This window comes from Martes martes (assembly GCF_963455335.1).
Source record: "Martes martes genome assembly, chromosome: 13".
In the NCBI taxonomy this organism is placed as follows: domain Eukaryota; kingdom Metazoa; phylum Chordata; class Mammalia; order Carnivora; family Mustelidae; genus Martes; species Martes martes.
In genome coordinates, this window is record NC_137901.1 from 69,685,204 (window position 1) to 69,704,673 (window position 19,470).

At 52.3% G+C, this 19,470-nt stretch overlaps 1 protein-coding gene across 1 annotated transcript; it reads left to right on the plus strand.

Annotated features, from left to right (window-relative positions):
* Positions 1-1,934: 1,934 nt before the first annotated feature.
* PES1 (pescadillo ribosomal biogenesis factor 1) lies at positions 1,935-18,673 on the plus strand. The gene is made up of 15 exons (XM_080822051.1): positions 1,935-2,046; positions 6,462-6,541; positions 7,293-7,446; positions 8,954-9,063; positions 11,611-11,782; positions 11,873-11,962; positions 14,557-14,673; positions 14,791-14,865; positions 15,096-15,182; positions 15,321-15,451; positions 15,697-15,822; positions 15,950-16,134; positions 16,592-16,755; positions 16,887-17,048; positions 18,161-18,673. The coding sequence occupies exons 1-15, from the start codon at positions 2,023-2,025 to the stop codon at positions 18,242-18,244; spliced, it is 1,761 nt and encodes a 586-aa protein (XP_080678177.1). The 5' UTR covers positions 1,935-2,022; the 3' UTR covers positions 18,245-18,673.
* Positions 18,674-19,470: the final 797 nt, after the last annotated feature.

Genomic DNA, 19,470 nt, shown 5'->3' on the forward strand with positions numbered 1-19,470 from the left:
ATGAGACCCTTTAGATGTACATCAGTGGGACATATGTTTGGAGGACAATTGCTAACATGTATTTTGTGGGGGTGGGGGGTGGAGCACGGTTGTAGAGATAAAAGAAGTTTCCAGGCACCTGCGTGGCTCAGTGGGTTGAAGCCTCTGCCTTCGGCTTGGGTCATGATCCCAGGGTCCTGGGATAGAGCCCCGCGTCCGGCTCTCTGCTCGGCGGGGACCCTGCTTCCTCCTCTCTCTCTGCCTGCCTCTCTGCCTACTTGCGATCTCTGTCTGTCAAATAAATAAATAAAATCTTAAAAAAAAAAAAAAGAAGTTTCCAAAGGGATTTTCATATGTTAAAGAAGACTTACAGGATCCTGGAGGTCCGACTAAGGTCAAGCTAAGGTTGCCTTTTGCTTTAGCAAAGTATTAACATTGAGGCAGCTGAGTTCCTGGAGGACTGTCACCGTGTCTGTCCCAAGTACTTGTGAATGGGGTATTATAAGGTACATTATGAGGAAATTTAATTTTTTTTCTATTTCTTTTGCCTTTGTTCTCCACATCACACACCATCCGAAGGCAGTGCTGAATATTTGTATAAACCTTATAATTAGACTTTGAGAAACACAATACAGAAGGTATATGTACATTTTTAAAAAAAGAGTTTATTTATTTATTTGACAGAGATCACAAGCAGGCAGAGAGGCAGGCAGAGAGCTAGGGGGAAGCAGGCTCCCTGCCGAGCAGAGAGCCGGATGCGGGGCTCGATGGGATCATGACCTGAGCCGAAGGCAGAGGCTTAACCCACTGCGCCACCCAGGCGCCCCGGTATATGTACATATTAAAAGCTCAAATGTGGGGCGCCTGGGTGGCTCAGTGGGTTAAAGCCTCTGCTTCGGCTCAGGTCATGATCCCAGGCTCCTGGGATCGAGCCCCGCATCGGGCTCTCTGCTCGGCAGGGAGCCTGCTTCTTCCTCGCAGGCTCCTGGGATCGAGCCCCGCATCGGGCTCTCTGCTCGGCAGGGAGCCTGCTTCTTCCTCTCTCTCTGCCTACTTGTGATCTGTCTGTCAAATAAATAAAATCTTAAAAAAAAAAAAAAAGCTCAAATGTGCCAAATGTACCTTTACTTTTTTATTTATTTTTTTAAGATTTTATTTATTTATTTGACACAGAGATCACAAGTAGGCAGAGCAGCAGGCAGAGAGAGAGGCGGAAGCAGGCTCCCTGCTGAGCAGAGAGCCCGATGCGGGGCTCGATCCCAGGAGCCTAAGATCATGACCTGAGCAGAAGACAGAGGCTTAACCCACTGAACCACCCAGGAGCCCCCAAACGTACCTTTAAAATATACCACAAGTTCTATAGCTCTGCTTCTCCTTTTGTCATTTTTCAATTTACTGCTAAGGCTCAGAACATACAAGTGGCCTTTGGGGTCACTAGAATTCTCTGAAGAAAAAAGTCTGCTTTTGATCTACTTTATCCCCCTAACAGCCAATGAGCCAAAGGGAAAGCCACAGGTAGCCGGAGGGAAACACAGCCTAGCCTCACTAAGCGCCCCTGGCGGCCGCTTTTCCTCAGGAGACGCCTCTTTCCGGGGGCGCCTAGCAACCGCTACGATGACAACCCACCGGCCCTTGCTCACTTCGGAGTGTCGCTGTCCTCCGCATCCCAGAAGGTACTGCGGAGTCGCTAAGCCTTCCGCCACCCTCCATCCCAAGATGCAACGGGGCTCATAGAGACTGGCGATCGTCACCAGATGACTATAGAAACGCCTGAATAGCTGCGTTTGTTTAAATACTAAAACTGTAATATGTCCAGAGATGAGAAAGAACTCTAAAGAGCGGTCTCAGTGATTTTTTTCAGAAAGTTCCGTTGTAAATTTCGAAGAGGAAAGCTGAATATTTCCCTAGACTCCCTCAGGCACCTCATTGGGCAGCCCGCGCAGGCCCGCGGCGTGGGGGCCTCGGGGCCCTAGGCAGGGCACGTGCGGGAGGAAGTGGCGCTGTCTGTCCGCGCGGTGCTGGTAGACCCTTGAGCGTGGAGCAATGGGAGGCCTGGAGAAGAAAAAGGTGAATGGGGCAGGAGCCGGGGAGGGGTGGTGCTGGGGAGAAGGGGAATCGGAGGGAGGGGGAAACGAGGGTGCCAGGGGACTGCACCTTTCCTGGCGTGGCCCTTTGGGCGTTCAGAAACGGCTGGGATCAACGGGATGAGAGACAGCTATGAGAAGGGGTCCGAGGATGGCAGTTCTCGTCCAATGAAGTCCAGGAAAGAATCTTGAAGCAGGGCTGTAAAAGAAAGTTGGAAGTTGCCAAAGCAAGCCTCACCCTAAATGCAGACCGGGCCGAAAGACAACTGTTTATTGAAACAGTAATAAATATTACGTAAAGTTTACCATTATGTCAAGTTTATGATCTCCAAAACTTGTTATCCCTTCTCTGTTGAACATACCCTGGACACTGGGGAGGAAAACATAAACAATCAAGTGTGGTCCCTGCCTTCCCCGTGCTTTCTAGCGGGGAAAGGACTCTAAACAACCAAATGAAACAATCACATGTTGTTAAATGTGATGTGAAAGGGTGGGGAATGTAAAAGAATACTTACTTCAGTTAGTGTTGTGTTGGAAGATCTCTCTGACTCGACATTTAAGCTGAAATCTGAAAGATCAGGAGATCCAAATGGGTTCTGGGCCGTGGGAGTGCTTAGCGAGCAAGCCTGGCAGGGGACACGCAGTGTCAAGACCGTTAGGTGGGAAAAGCTTTCTGTGTGGAAGAAATGAGGACATCAGGATGGCTGGGGGATAGCCAAACCAAGGGAAGAATGGCCTTTGGTGAGGTTGAGGTTAGACAGGGACCAGATGTGCAAGGGTTGTGAGCCACCAGGAGGAACTTGGATTTTACTCCAGGTGCAGTAGGTCTCAACTAAAGGGGAAGTACCATGGTCAGTTTTTCAAGGATTTCTTGTTGCTGTATAGAGAATCACCTTGGATGAAGGTGAGGAAGATGTAGTTGTCTCCTGTTTCCTTCAGATTGAAAGTTTCTGTTGCCTGTTTATGTTTAAGCCAACACAGTGTTGAACAACCAGTGTCAGTGTTTGGAATTACAAAGATATAAGATGGAAAAATTTTCCTTGCAGCACAGATGCAGCTATGTAGACAAATCACAACAGTTTTTAATGCTGGGTTTCACAAGCGTTTTGAGCCAGATAACGCCTTTTATTTTTTTTTATTTTTTTAAACACAGAGCACAAGCAGGGGGAGCAGCAGGCAGAGAGAGAGGGAGAAGCAGTCTCCCTGCTGAGCACAGAGCCCCCAGGATCCTGGGATCAGGACCCGAGTTGAAGGCAGATGCTTAACTGACTGAGCCACCCAGATGTCCCGAGCCAGATAACCCTTTGTCATAGAGAGGACTGTCCTGAACATCATAGGGTATTTAATAGCATCCTAACTTTTTACACGCTAGATGCCAGTGGCACTCAACAGTCCGAAATGCTTAATTGCCTTCCCTCCATTCCACACACACTCAGGAAGTAAAATCACCCCAGCTGAGAACTACTTATCTACTTGATGTTTAAAAGGATAAGCACGATGACAGACATATGTGTGATGTAAAGCAATGGAAAACACGTTTAATGAAGACAAGGTTCTGAGACAGTCTAAAGCTCATCTCTATAACCCCAGTAGACAATTTCTGGAGGAAAGAATAAATGAAGGATGTATTTTTTGTGATAGGGTGATCGGAAGGTGGGGGTCATAAACATACTCTTCGAGGGGCTATTGGTTTATTTCTTTAGAGCTAGACCTAGCCATCAAGGTCCCTGCTGCCTTACTGCAGACAATGATCTTGTTTGGAAAGGACATTCTTGGTACAATGCACTGCTGCTCTTTATCATTGATACAGAGATGCGAACATGAGACAACATGTTGGCACTGCAGATATCCACATGGTTGCATCAGACAGTATGCTCCTTGGGGGTAGGTAGAGACCAGGTCTTCTGTCTTCATTGCCCTTGTAGCATCTAGCTTAATACATGGAATGTAGTAGAGGTTCTCTTATTTTCCTTTGAATGAATGCTGGAGGGGAGAGGCTTTGGCTTAGAGCATGCATTCTCAACTGGGTATCACCCACAAGAATTACTTGAAGGGGTCTTAGATATTTCAGTGATTTGTGGTCCTTTATTTTTATTTATTTTTAATTAATTAAAAAAAGATTTTATTAATTTATTTGACAGAGAGAGACAGAGTGAGAGAGAGAACACAAGCAGGGGAAATGGGAGAGTGAGAAGCAGGCTTCCCACCAAGCGGGGAGTCCGATGCAGGGCTCAATCCCAGGTCCCTGGGATCATGACCCAAGCTGAAGGCAGCCGCTTAGGAACTGAGCCACCCAGGTGCCCCTAATTAATTTATTTTTTATTAACATACAATGCATTATTTGTTACAGGGGTACAGGTCTGTGATTCATCAGTCTTACACAATTCACAGAGCTCACCATAGCATACACTCTCGGCAATGTCCATCATCCAGCCACTCCATCCCTCTCACCCCTGACCCCTCCAACTGTCAGTTTTTTTCCTGAGATTAAGAGTCTCTTATGGTTTGTCTCCGTCTCTGGTTTTGTCTTTTTTCATTTTTTCCTCTTCCTTTATGATCCTCTCCCTTGTTTCTCACAGTCCACATATCAGTGAGATCATATGATAATTGCTTTGCTCTGATTGACTTATTTTGCTTAGCATAATACCCTCTAGTTCCATCCATGGCGTTGCAAATGGCAAGATCCCATTTTTTGAATGTTGTGTGATATTTCATTTATATACCACATCTTCTTTATCCATTCATCTGTCCATGGACATCTAGGGTTTTTCTGTAGTTTGGCTATTGTGAACATTGTTGCTATAAACATTGGGGTGCAGGTGCCCCTTCGGATCAGTACATTTGTGTCTTTGGGGTAAATACCCAGTAGTGCAATTACTGGGTCGTAGGGTAGCTCTATTTTCAGCTTTTTCAGGAACCTCCATACTGTTTTCCAGAGTGAGTGGTTGCACCAGCTTGCATTCCCACCAAACAGTGTTGGAGGGTTCCCCTTTCTCTGCACCCTTGCCAACATCTGTTGTTTCCTCACTTGTTGATTTTATCCATCCTGACTGGTGTGAGGTGGTTTTGATTTGTATTTCCTCGATGCTGAGTGATGTTGAACACTTTTTCATGTGTCTGTTGGCCATCTGGATGTCTTCTTTGCAGAAATGTCTGTTCATGTCTTCTGCACATTTCTTGATTGGATTATTTGTTCTTCGGGTGTTAAATTTGATAAGTTCTTTATAGATTTTGGATACTGGTCCTTTATCTGATACGTTATTTGCAAATATCTTCTCTCAACTCTGTTGGTTGTCTCTTGGTTTTGTTGACTTTCTTTTGAAGGGGTCTTAGATATTTCAATAATTTGTGGCCCTTTAAAAGACCATATTACAGGGGCACCTGGGTGGCTCAGTGGGTTAAGCCTCTGCCTTCTGCTCTGGTCATGATCCGAGGGTCCTAGGATCGAGCCCCGCATCAGGCTCTCTGCTCATCGGGGAGCCTGCTTCCCCTTCTCTCTCTGCCTGCCTCTCCCTCTGCCTACTTGTGATCTCTGTCTGTCAAATAAATAAATAAAATCTTAAAAAAAAAAAAAAACCATCTTACAGGGGTGCCTGGGTAGCTCAGTTGATTAAACTTCTGACTCTTGACTTCCAGCTCAGGTTGTGATCTCAGGTCATCAGGGATCTGCACTCAGCGAGGACTCTGCTGGAGATGCCCTTCCTCTGCACCTTGAGAGCTTGCTCTCTCTCTTTCTCTCTCAAGTAAATAAACACAATTTTTAAAACAAATCAGAAAGACCACATTACATAACAGATCTTTGGTATGTCTGTAGTAACATTTCATGGGGCTGTGAGAGGGGACAACTAAGGGGGGAGACAGTTTAAAAAGGCTTCTGGTGGTAGGGGTTGGTTACAATGAAAACGTTGAAAAAACTGGCTTAGGGGATTAGGCACTGAGGCACAGGATTCCAACCTGAGTTTGAATCGCAGCCCTTAAAAGCTATGTGACCCGGATAGGTTATTTCACTGGGCCTGTTTATTCTCAGTAAAATAAATTTTAATGGCACCCATGCCACGGTGTTGTGAGGATTAAATGAAATAATGTGTGGAAATCACTGATCATAAAGGCCAGTACTTAGAGCCACTCCCAAGTGCTTGGCTTAGCACCTGATCCATAGCAACCTTTTGGTCTCCAGCGTCGTGCAGATGTGTGTGTCCTTTACACTGATTACTGCAAGGACAGTGCAACAGAGCTTATTCAGGCAGGTGGACTTCCTCTCTATAGCATTTCCTATTCCAGAAGCCTCTTGGCTACTTGTCCACAGTGATTGTTGCCTCTGGCCTGAGGCATGCCCAGAGATTGATGTCATCACTGCAATCAGTGCTAATGATCAGTTGGTTTTTTTCCCTCCCCTAGTATGAACGAGGCTCTGCCACCAACTACATCACGCGAAACAAAGCCCGGAAGAAGCTGCAGCTGAGCCTGGCTGACTTCAGGTAAGGGTGGAGAGAAGAGGAATAGGGGAACCGCAGGGAGGTGCCTGGGTGGTAAGTCACACTCAGTGATGGTGAAAACTCAGCTGTATCGGTGTCTTAGCTACACTGCCACAAGCTCTGTCTAGAATTCTGATAGCCCTAGTCTGGCTTTGCTTTAATGAGCTGTGCTTTGCCAGGGGTGGGTCTGTGGGGAAGCTGGAGAATGGTCATGTCACGCTGGGTCATCAGAATGGGCCCACTGCTACCTTGCATTGCTGCTCTCTGGCTGGGTCTTTGTCACCCGTCCCCTCCCTTTTGGCAGAACAGACTCCTGATCCTGCAGCCAGGGGCTCTCAGCTCCTCGTAGAGTCAGATGTGTAGTTTTCCACAGCCTCTGGGCCCTGCTCTGTGGCCCACTTTTGGTCACCCAGCACTTTCCATTCTTACAGCCTCAGTCCTTCTAGAATGCTTTCCCCTCTATCTTTTATATGGCTGAAATGTCAGTTTCTCAGCAAGGCCTTTTCTGACTCCCTTTGCTTAAAAGGGTACTTGCCATCTGGCCCCTGTCAGCATCCTGATTATTTCCTTTCTGGTATGTGTGACAGTGTACATTAGGTGATTTTTGAGGACTTGTGATGATCAGGTCCTGCACAGGGACATGAATTCTCCAAGGGTGGGGCCCCTGTTTTCCCCGTTCCCTGCTGTTTTGCAGGCCTGATGTGGCCAGTGCTCAGAGAGTTTACTGACAGAAGGAATGGCCTTTGTCTTCCAGGCGGCTGTGCATCTTGAAGGGCATTTATCCCCATGAGCCCAAACATAAGAAGAAGGTTAATAAGGGCTCCACAGCGGCCCGAACTTTTTACCTTCTTAAAGACATCAAGTTCCTCCTCCATGAACCCATCGTCAACAAGTTCCGGGAATACAAGGTGAGGCCGGGGCTCTGGGGTCTGGATGGCGTCCGTCACTGCTCTGTGACCCACCAGCTGTGACCTCGGGCAGAGTGTTTAACCTTTCTGAGCAAGAAGGGTGAGGTAATTCTACCTCAAAAGAATGTCTTGAGGATTAACTGAGATCACATGGGGAAATCATTTGCACAGAACCTGGCAAATGATTCACGCTTTACCTGCTGTACCTTTGGCCTGGATCTTCTGGAGAATAAATGTGTTGCCCTTGAAGCAAAGATGGTACTAGTTCAGGGACTCTGGTGTATTCTTCCATGCCCAGAGAAACTGCACCTTTTCAAATTCTTTCTGGAATCGCTTCCAGGAGACCAGGCTTTCCATTCCATAAATGGAAACCGTTCACTGCTTAAGTACCATAGGGAAAACAGACCTCTTTGGACCAAATGCTGATCATTGAAAGTAGACTGCTGTTACTGAAGCCTGTGTGGAGCCACGGGACCCAGCTGAGCTCTGGGCTGGGAGGAGCTAGGCGCCACCTGGTGGCCACAGGAGACTGGCCAGCCCCAGATGCTGGCCCTTGGAATATCCAAATCCAGGGGGTGGGTGGCTGGCTCTGTTTTGCTGCTGGTTTTTTTTTTTTTTTTTTTTTTTAAACTACTTAGGAGCGCCTGGGTGGCTCAATGGGTTAAAGCCTCTGCCTTCGGCTCAGGTCATGATCTCGGGGTCCTGGGATCGAGCCCTGCATCGGGCTCTCTGCTCAGCGGGAAGCCTGCTTCCTCCTCTCTCTCTACTTGTGATCTCTGTCTGTCAAATAAATAAGTAAAATCTTAAAAAAAAAAAAAAAAGTCCTGGCCTGTGTGACACCAGGCTGACGTGGGTCTTTAAAAACAAACAAACAAACAAACAAAAACTACTTAAACCCACTGCATTGGAAGTGGGCCCATTGTGGGAAATGGCTGTCTTGGCTCTTCAGCAGCCTTGGAGCCTCTGAAGAGCACCAGAGGCAGGTCTGGCCGAAAGTACTTACAGGGAAGACATAAGTTGGTTTGGAGGACCTTGTGGGCCCATGCCTGGCTTCAGCTGCATTTTCCTGCATGACCTGGCCCCACGCATGGACCCGTGGCTTGTTTCATGTCCACACAGACTGGTGCTCCGAATGAAGGCCAGCTTTCCTGGCCCTGTGCTGCCTTGCGAGTAGGTCCCTTGGGCTCAGTTGGAAAATAGGGCTGAAAACATGATGTTTTCATGTTTCATGTGGTGGAGTCAGCACATCAGAGTGGTCATCTCTGGTCATCCATCACAGGGCTGCAGAGGGCTGGGTCTGCTCATCTGTGTGGGCCAGTTGGGATGTTTTTGGGAGTTCACTGTTTTATACATCCCAGGCTGAGGGCATCAGCTGGCATAATCAGACAGCTGTGGTCAGCTTCAGGAGGTCCTGAGAGTCCTCCCGCCCCATGTGTCCCTCTTTGGTGGAAGAAGGGTCTCCAGGAGCCCTTGGCCCCAGCGTCAGTGATCTCTTCCTCTCTCCCAGGTGTTCGTCCGGAAGCTCCGGAAGGCCTATGGGAAGAGTGAGTGGAACACTGTGGAGCGTCTGAAGGACAACAAGCCCAACTACAAACTTGACCACATTGTCAAGGAGCGGTGAGTTGGGGACTCAATCCTAGCACCAGGACCCTGCTCAAGTTGCTGGTAGCCTTTTGGAGGAAGCAGACCAAAAAAACCACGAATTGTTAGAATGATTGCAAGTCACAGCAAGTACCATGTGGGATGCTAACTGCATGAAGGGACCTGGGGGACATATGTTACCTATGGGTTTATCAGAGTAGGTGTCTAGGCGTAGGCGTTTGAGCTAGCCAAGGGAAGTATGGTTCAAGTGATGGGAATCACAGATGCAAAGGCCCTGTGGTTATTAAGAGCCAGAGTTCTGGGATTGCGCCTCAGGCACGTGGGGCAGACATGGCAGGCATGGCTGGGTGCTTCTGATCTTTTTTTTTTTTTTTTTTAACCAAGATTTTATTTATTGATTTGACAGGGAACAGCAGGGGGAGCAGCAGGCAGAGGGACAGGGAGAAGCAGGCTCCCCACTGAGCAGAGAGCCTGATGCAGGGCTCAATCCCAGGACCCTGGGAGCATGACCTGAACCGAAGGCAGACACTTAATTGACTGAGCCACCCACACACCCTAATCTTAAGTGTTCTTTCCCAGCCTTCTCAATAGTCTCACTCATCCATCGGCTAAGGCTATGGTTCTTAACCAGTAGCAGAATTGGTCCCCAGAAGACATAAGGAAATGTCTGCAGATACTTGCGCTTCTCATGACTTGGATGTGGGGCAGGGGAAGGAGTCCTACTGGTGTTTAGTGGGTAAAGACCAGGGAAGCTGCTAAACACCCTACAGTGGATAAAACAGTCCCTGTCACACAGAACAGCTTGGCCCAAATTGTCAGTGGTGGTAAGGTTCAGAAACCCTGGGCTAATAAACGTCATCTTCCCTTGGGGGCTGACGGCCTGGGAACAGTCACTCTGGGCTGGATGGACTTGGCGTCACTGAGTCAGGCCAGCTTTGGGCTAGCACAGAGAGAGCCCTGGCCTAGGAGCCCAACATGGGGTGTCCTCACCACAGCTCTGCAGCCTGCAAGTTGGGTGGCCTGAGAACAGTTCCTGCTCTGAACACGTCCTCCTCTCAGAGAGAGACAATAGCTCCTGTCCTGCCTGTGACACACAGCTGTCATGTGGAGCAAATGCAAAACTTGGACTAGGAAGAAGCCAAGTATCTGGATTCATGCCCACACCAGGTGGCAGTGTGGTTATGGAGTTCCAAATCCACCCCCCTCCCCCGCCCTGATCTCCTTTGCCATTGCCTAAAAAAAAGCTGGTGTCTCAGAAACAGTTGGTGCTGTTCCTACAAAGGTTCTGGCCAGGTTAAGTGTGTTTGTGCGTGAGGTGCAGAGAGAGGACACTTAGGAGACACCAGAAGGGGCCAGTTGAAGTTTCTGCCTGCACACCAGAAAACCAGATGCCCCTCCTGTTGGCTTTGGAGAGGTCCCTGCGGCCTTTCTTCTCGGTGTGCTCTGAAGACTGGCAGGTTCCTCCTGGCGCACTGCAGGGAGTGACGCCACGTGGGGCTGGAATGACTGTGGCCGTTTCTGGTCTCATGGCTTTCAGAGTCCCTTTTTGAAGCAGCAGAATGCTTTCTGTGAAAGAAAGCTTCCTGGAAGGCAGTTTGGGTTCAGAGGCTCTGACAGCCGCTCTGGCTAGGGGAGGGAGCCCTGAGGCCCTGTCTGACCACTTGTCCCTAGGCGTTTCCAAGGAGCTACAGGAGCCCAGTTTTAAACCAACAGTCTGGTCCAACAGTGTCATTTTCCAAATGAAATCACTGGAGTTGGGTGAGGCCCAGGGACTCATCCTGGGTCACAGCTGGGACGGGAATCCAGGTGTCATTACACATACTCCAGTGTCCTCTCCATGACCCAGGCCTCCGTCCCTCAGCAGGGCAGCCACGCAGTAGTGGATCCTGCCAAGGATGGCATGTTCTCGTCAGCTTCTTAATTTGTCACAGGATTCCTGGAAGCGCTTTTTTGCTCTGACTTTTCCTGGCCCAGTACTGAAAAAATTCCAACATTTTTAGCATTTGGTTCCAGTTGCTCCTGCAAACCAGACCGAGGGCCGGGTGAGGAGGGACGAGACATAACTCACTCTGGTGACCTGTGGCCAGGCCAAGCCGTGAGTGCTGCTGAGTGCAGGCCGGCCCCCATTTTCCACCATCATGCACTAGGGCAGCGTCATGTTTTTCTGTTTTCGGTTTTGTACATTCAGCTATATTTGCTTTGAACTGCACTTCCCACCTTGAAAAATAGATTCGGTCCACTCTCTTTGACCACAAATAGAAGTGGGTCCCGGCTGAGTCCTTGGTGGGCAGTGACTGTTCAGGACCCCCTTTGGGATTTCTCTGATCCTCAGAGCTAAGTGGGCCTGGCCTCATTCCATGCTTTCTCCAAGGCTATGGGGAAGCTGCCGCTGCCAGGCCCCTGGGCATTGCCCAACTTTGTGATCAGGAGATGGGAGTGGCAAGACCTGCTTGGGAATGGGGCCTCTGGGGGTGACTGACAGAGCAGAAGAGGAATCCAGCCCCCCCACCCCCCGAGCCCAGGCTGCCCAAGCCTGTGAGCACCGCTCTCCTGGGCCTGCAGGTACCCCACATTCATAGATGCTCTGCGGGACCTGGATGATGCCCTCTCCATGTGTTTCCTCTTCTCCACCTTCCCACGGACTGGCAAGTGCCACGTGCAGACCATTCAGCTGTGCCGCCGGCTTACTGTGGAGTTCCTACACTATGTCATTGCCGCCCGTGCTCTGCGCAAGGTATGCCTGGGGCCACCTGTGGGAGGGGTTGCCGGTCTTCTCCCTGCTGTGCCTCCCAGTGCTTTTCACCCTACCGTGCCCTCCCCCCAGGTCTTCCTGTCCATCAAAGGCATTTACTACCAGGCTGAGGTACTGGGGCAGCCCATCGTGTGGATCACACCCTATGCCTTCTCCCACGATGTGAGTACACCTGTGGGGCAGGCAGGGGCTTGTGCTGGGGTGTTGCTCATTCTCTGGCTCCTAACAGACATCAGGACTTGGGCAGAGGGGGGATTTTGTTGTCTTTTACAGTCCAGCTTGTGCTGAGTTTCCAAGTGCAGCAGGGGTATCGTGTGGGGGTGAGGGATGTCCTGCACAGTGTTGTAATGACAGCTGGAGCCTGCCTATGTGCAGTCCTCCCCCACTGGGTGACCTTGGACATGTTCCTGCCTCTTTCTGTGCCTCAGTTCATGGATGATGTTTTTCCGCTTGCTAAGTCTTGTCCTGAGGATGTAAGGAAAAAAAAAAAATCTCGTAAAGTGCCTGGCGCTAGGCCCTTTGGGAGTGCCGTGTGGCCAGTGAGCAGCCGCCAAAGCTCGGGAAGTAGCCGAGCCCAGCCCTGCCTTCAGAGCCATGGGATCATCGTCCCGCTCTGCCGCTAGTGGCTGCCAGACCTTGGCCAGGCTGCTCTGCTTAACCCCTCAGCTTCTCCTGACTCCTACCCAGGGCTGTGGAGCACTGAGTGAGGTGGGGGAGGATGAGGACATGAGACGTTTTTAGCACAAGACACTACTTCCTGTTTATCTTGGTTTAGACTGGGTATTTTGGGCAGGGATTCACAGAGAGAAATCCTGCTTTTGCCTCCTTAGGGGGCAGCATTAACCTCTGGTCCCCCGCATGGTCTCAGCCAGGCTCTCCTTCTGCTGGACTTGTCGTTCTCTGGGCCTGTGTCTGGCCGGGTCTCCTGCCTGTGCCTTGAGCAGCAGGTGTGCCAGCCTGGCTGGACAGTCTGTTTGCTGACCAGGTTAGCAGGTGCTGCAGGGCAAGCCGGGGATCTGGGCCCCTCCCCTTTGCTCTGGGCCCCTCCCCTTTGCTCTGGGCTAGCAGGGGTCCAAGGCTGGAACCCACTCTGACTGCAGGGTAGCGGAGCTGTCTGGGGGCAGGCTGCAGTCCATGGGTGAGAGGCGCCTTGGCCTTCAGCAGTCTTCTCTTCCCACTCTCCAGGGCCCATATGTGTGCCAGAGCCTGTGGCCCCTCCCTCTTCCCCATCCTGTCCCTCCCCTCCTCCTCCTTCCTTCCTATCTTCTTGCCATGCCTCCTTCCTCTCTAGCCCTCCCTCTTTTTCCTTCTCTCTGATGTGCCACCCCCATGCTGCTCAGACTGGTCTTTGTATGTTCTCCTGGTGGTGAATAGGGCCCTGTAGAGGCCAGCCTCCACACAGCTGGCCCTGGGGGAAGGGAACAGGCCACTGTTCCTCCTTCCTCCCTGGCCAGCTCACTGCCACTACTTCCTCTCAGCCGGAGGATGGGGGACCGGTCCTGGGTCATTACTGAGGCCCTCATGTACCGTCTTCCCCTGAGTGGCTAGTGCTGGGCTCCTCAAAGTAGGACCCAGGCAAGTAGTGGGGTGGGTGGGGAGGGGGGCAGCAATGGGACCCTGCTCAGCGCTGTGCTGTGGAAAATGGAGTTACGGAGTTAGTCCTCAGATGCTTCCCTAGTAGATGTTCTTGGAAGGATGGAGGTGTGAGTGGGAGCACGGGTGGAGTACGTCTTGGTCCCTGTACCCTCACACTGCCTGATGGCAGAATAGAGAAACAGCTCAAGGTCATGGGCATGTGTGGCATGAAGGGGATGTTATGATCACTACCGGTTTTGACATTATTCAGCATATTCTGCCATCCAGCTCCTGGGTGGTCAGCAGGGCTGGGCTCGCCTCCCTGGTTGTGGGGGCAGTGTTGCTCAAGAGTTGAGACACTTTGTCTGGCACTCAGATCCTTCCCCTATTTTGCTTTATCAACTCCTCAAGGGCAGAGATGAACCCTGTCATGCCCCGTACTTGCCGGGTTGGCAGCTCTCAAGGGTAGCCATGTGCTTTTGCCCCAAGCAGGCAGCTTTTCTCCTGCCATTTCTCCAGAGCTTCCTGGGGCCAAGTCAGGCAGCTGTCCCATCCTGTCCTGGGTCCTCGGGTTGTGCGTTTGTCTCTGGCTTGGGCCTTGGCCTGGGCCCTGAATTGAGTGTTCATTCCAAGGCTCCTGCCAAGGTGTGAGGGTGCTGAGTTCTACCCACCCAGGCCGACAGACTGTTGGAGGGCCAACTCTCCCAGCTGGGGTGGCAATGGAGCTAGGCACGGGGAGGCTAGCAGGCGAGCCCAGGAGAAGATGTTAAATGAAGACTGTGGGATGACTCATGGCGAAGGATGAGCTCTGGCCAGGCTGGCGGTGGAAGGCCACCTCTGTGACCGAGGTCTGGTTTGAGCCGCGACTTGGAGGATGAGTGAGAGCTGGGGCAGGGACGAGGGAGCTCCAGCCAGTCCCTTTCATCTTCCTCTTTATGGCTTAGGGATTTGGCTCTGGCCTCAGGATGCCCCTAACACTGGGGAACCCTGTCCAGTGCTTCCCCCAGAGTGCTTGTGGTGGGACACGCCACAGAGCCCCTTCTCATGGGGCAGGGCTCTGAAGGCAGGGCCACCATGGAGGAGCCTTGGGCGGGCTGGAGTCACCTCCCGTGGGGCTTGCCAGTGCCATCTTTCCCCTCTACCTGCAACTGCATTGCCAACGGGTCACCTGTGTCTCGCAGCACCCTACAGATGTTGACTACAGGGTCATGGCCACCTTCACTGAGTTCTACACCACACTGCTGGGCTTCGTCAACTTCCGCCTCTACCAGTCACTCAACCTGCACTACCCGCCCAAGGTAGGGCCCCAGCCCAGCCCAGGTTCTTCTCAGTGTGCAGGGGCCACGGCCCTGCTGCCCACACAGAGAGAGGGGGCTCTGGCATCCTCTCCCTCTGACCTTCTCCTTGCCTCCCAGCTGGAGGGGCAGGCCTACACAGAGGCGAAGACCAGTGAGGACACCTATGCGTTGGACTCCGAGAGCTCTATGGAGGTGAGAGAAGCTTCCAGAGCACTGGCCCTGTGTCCTCCTAGAAGGGTGGTCACTGGCCTGGTGGTGTGGGTATGCATGGCTAGATGGGTGGGCTCGGGGCTTGCCCTTGGAACCCAAGCCCACTGATGTCCCAGAACTGTCATTGCTCCTGCTACCCCCACCCCGCCACTGACCATGCCCCCAGGCAAGACCTCCTATTTGTAAGCAGTGGCCCTGCTTCTTTCCTATAGCAACTGGCAGCCCTGGGTAACAGTCTGGCCCGCGTGGTGGTGCCTGCGGAGGAGGAGGCTGAAGTGGATGAGTTTCCTACTGATGGGGTAAGGACTGCATGCCGGGGGTTGGGGGTGCGTGCTGGGACTGAGCGCTCTGGGTGGAAGCTGGGGGACATCTCCGCCTGCTGCCCTATAGTGCGGGTGTGGGCAGGCCTGATGGCACCACGGCCTCTTTCATGGCAGGAGATGACAGCACAGGAGGAGGACCACAGGAAGGAGCTGGAGGCACAGGAAAAGCACAAGAAACTCTTTGAGGGCCTGAAGTTTTTCTTGAACCGTGAGGTGCCCCGCGAGGCCCTGGCTTTCGTCATCAGGTGGGAGGCTGATGGCCCTGGCTGTGCCCTGCTCTGGGCTGGGGCCCGTCCCAGATGCCCCGCAGTAACACAGGATGGTGACAGCACGCACCCCTCAGGGCTGTGGTGCAGAATCACCAGGGTGGGCGTAGGGAGCGTCCAGCACCAGCACGTGGGGAGATCCTGGTGTTGGGGAGGGAATGGGTATGTCCTAGGAGGGTGAGCTTCATGCTGGATACTCCTGTGCTCTCCCCCTATGCCTGTAGGAGCTTCGGTGGGGATGTGTCCTGGGACCAGTCTCTCTGCATTGGGGCCACATATGACGTCACAGACTCCTGCATCACCCACCAGATTGTCGACCGGCCTGGGCAGCAGACACCTGTTATCGGCAGGTAGATCCCCAGGGCTCTTATCATCTTCTGTCTGTTTGGATTTCTGGGGAGGGCGGGGGCAAAGGTCTGTCTCTAACCCCAGAGGCGGGGGGATCTGGTTGCTTCTATGACCTGTCTCTGCCGCCAGGTACTACGTGCAGCCCCAGTGGGTGTTTGACTGTGTGAATGCGAGGCTCCTCCTCCCCGTGGCAGACTACTTCCCCGGAGTGCAGCTGCCTCCACACCTCTCGCCCTTCGTGTCGGAGAAGGAGGGAGATTACGTCCCTCCCGAGAAGCTGAAGCTGCTGGCCCTGCAGCGGGGGGAGCACCCAGGTGAGTGGGCCAGGCGATGGCATGGGTGGGTTTCTCTGGGCTGGCTTTGGCCTCACCTTGTTTCCCTCCTTAGCTGCAGAAGTGGCAAGCTCCTGAGAATGGGACAGTCAGGCTTAGGAGAGGGAACACGTGTGTCCTACAGTCGGCTGTTCCTTGATGTTCAGAGTAACTGAGCAGGAGTGGTCTGGAAGTTGTTGTGGGTATTTTTGTTGTTGTTGTTGTTGTTGTTGTGGGTATTTATGTAGGAGGTGGCAGAGCTCGGGATTGGGGGCCTGGAGTTTCCTCAGAAGCCAGCTGGGGCTGTATGGAGAGGTGCCAGGGGGAGTCACAGTTGGGACAGCCCTGCACCCTCTTTGGAACGTCTTCGTGGCTGAAGAGTATGGTGCCTGGGCCCAAGTGCTCGGCCTGCAAGAAGAGGAGGCTCCCAGGGCTTTCAGAAGTCACTGCCCTTTCATAGGAAATATGGATGAATCTGAAGAGGATGAGGAGGAAGACAATGATGGTGATGGTGATGAAGGGGGAGAAGATGAAGAGGAGGAGGAAGAAGATGCAGAGGCTGGTTCAGAAAAGGAAGAAGAGGCCCGGCTGACAGCCCTGGAGGAGCAGAGGCTGGAGGGGAAGGTACTGGGAAGCTGCTGGGGGGTGCCCCACTGGCCATCTTTGGTGCCAGCCCTGGCCCAGAATAGCAAGAACCAGGGGACCAGTGGGGGTGGGGGACCCAGCATCCACAAGTGTCCGCCCTGTGTCCCCAGAAACCCAGAGTGATGGAAGGCACCGTGAAGCTGGAGGACAAGGAGAGGCTGGCGCAGGAGGAGGAGAATGAAGCCAAGCGCCTGGCCATCATGATGATGAAGAAGCGGGAGAAGTACCTTTATAACAAGATCATGTTTGGCAAGAGGCGCAAAATCCGAGAGGTGAGTCCCTGTCACCTGCCCGAGACTCCCAGGTGAACTTGGGGGCCAGCTGGCTGTCCTCTGCGCAGACTCCGGGTCCTTTCTTAGATTTTTTCTGAGGTTGCTGGTCTGGCCCGGCCCAGCCCCTTGGGCCCCCATGCAGGCCTGTGTGGGCATCTTGGTGTCAGCAGCTTGTGCCTGGGCTTTCTTCAGAGCTTCAGTTTCCTTCTGACACCCAGCTCTTTCTGAGTTTATTGGCGTCTGGGGACAGAGCTGGCTCAGCAAACTCCAGGCCCGCTTTCGCAAATGACCACTTAACAGATATGCATAAAGCAGGAGGGACTGTGGGAGGTCTGGGTTAGGTTTATATTTTGTTTCCTCTTGTTCACAAAGCCAGAGATGCTCATTGTTAAAAAAAAAATTTTTTTTTGAAGTTCTTTGCACACCAGAACTCTGTAATCAATGATGTGGGAGTGGCTCACAGTCCTGCTTCTGGGGTGATCTGTGGTAATAGCGCCCCAGTTTCTTCTGTGTGTGTAATAACACAGGGTTTTGGAACTATCATGCTACATACGGGTGGTTTTAGAAGGTGTTTTTCATTTAATCATAGGGTGAATTTCTTGCTATGACCTCATACAAGTGATCTGTTCTCTAGATAGAATCAGTTTGTTTTTCGTTTTGAGGCATTCTTAGAAAACACCCTTGAGCGCAGCCCTGCCTCCTCTGAAGTCCCTGCAGGGTCCATTCACAGGCATGTATTTGGCCAGGTTGAAAGGCCCATGTGTGTTTTGTAGTAGATATTTCCAAATGCGCCCCAGGGGAAAGACTTCCCTCTGCAGCCCGGTGAAGGTGATTGGCACTCAGCTTTCCCAAGGAGGAAGGTAAACGGGGCAGTTGCTTCTAGCTCTAGGAGCCTGGGATCCTCCTAACTTGTTATGGGCGCATTAAATCATAGAGCCCTGAAAGCAAAGGTAAATAGCCTATTTTATTGCCTGAGGTTGTTTAGATAGTTGTTTTTCCTCTTGGTCATTTGCCTCTTTAACTTTCCTGGAAGCTCTGCCTTTAAGGGACAGCCTTGAGTAGGAGGAGAAGCAGCCCACAATCACAGCTCGATCCCCCTTTCCTCCTCACAGGCCAAAAAACTGGCAGAGAAGCGGAAAGCCCACGACGAGGCTGTGAGGTCTCAGAAGAAGGCCAAGAAGGCCAGGCCAGTGTGAGTGGCGGCAGCCTCAGGATGGGCGAGGCCCGCTTGCGGCAGCTGGACTTGGCACAGGCAGGCCGGAGGACCCAGGCTTGGTGGCAGACCAGAGTCTCTTCTGTTTTCATCCCCTTCCTCCCCCTGCCGGCCCTGGCTTCCTCTCACGCTCTCTGGCTGGAGCCCCAGCCTCCGTTGGATGGAGCTCCCTGCTGGTGGCTTGGCAGAGGAGAGGCCTCTGTGCGCAGCCCAGCCTGATGCTCCCAGGAGTCAGTGGCATGGTGGGGGGTGCTGTAGGGGCCTGAGCAGCCCCTCAGGGGCTGCTTCCATTTCTCCTGGCTTCCTGCAGTGTTCGCCTCCCCTGAAGGATTGGACCTGTGATTCTCCTGCTGCTGTGATGGGGTGAGGGTGGGGAAGCATTTGTTACCAAACAGCTGGAGTTTTAGAACCAGTTGAATTCTGTATTCATGAGCCTTCGTGGGGTTGGAGGAAGGGCCACCTAGTGAAGTGGAGTCTGCCCTTGGCTCACATTCCAGCCCAGGTGTTCTTCCTCTGTGAACATTGCTTCCTCCTGTGTAAATTAGGGGTAGAAGTTCTGGAGCGTCTCTGGGGGGGTGGGGGAGGAGGGTTCAGTGATAGTGTTGTGCAGACTCCGTAGGGCCAGGTGTCTGGGAAGGAAGGTACTCTAAACACCAGCTGTGATTGTGGTAACTGGCTGCTAGAGTGAGCCCAGGACGGGGAAGCCAGTACCTGAGAGCTCTGTGTGGCTTGAGTCGTGGGTACTTAGCTTTACGTTGTAGGCTCATGGGCAGAACTGTCCAGTAACCCCCTGTGGGTGTTGCATGCAGTCTGACTCGTGACCCTTGCTGGGCCGTCGTTGCAGCTTCCCTTCTACCCCTGACAGTGCTCTTGCTCAGGCCTGGAGAGACCTGCCTTTGCCCAGAGGGCCAGTGCCTCACGGCAGAGCTGGGGCCAGAAACCAGAGCTTGGGATGGTCACTCAGCCCCTCCCAGATCAGGCAGGGAATTTCTGAATAGCCCCCTCAGGGTGCTGAGGGCTCTCAGGAGCAGGGGCCAGGGTGGTGGAATGTGGGTTTGGAACTGGGTTCCATGTGCCCCCAGTCTAGGCACCTGAGGGCATTGGCCCTGTACCCCTCAACTGTGCCCAGGCTCTGTAGTTTTTTGGGCAGTGGCTGCAGGCCTGCCTGGGGGAGGAGGGTCCGGACAGGGGTGGGAGAGAGTTTGGGCA

Coding starts and splice junctions, on each gene's coding strand:
- PES1 (XM_080822051.1), top strand. CDS start 2,023: ATGGGAGGCCTGGAGAAGAAAAAG. Junction 14,674..14,790: donor ACCTGCACTACCCGCCCAAG/GTAGGGCCCCAG, acceptor CTTGCCTCCCAG/CTGGAGGGGCAGGCCTACAC. Junction 15,452..15,696: donor GCCCTGGCTTTCGTCATCAG/GTGGGAGGCTGA, acceptor CTATGCCTGTAG/GAGCTTCGGTGGGGATGTGT.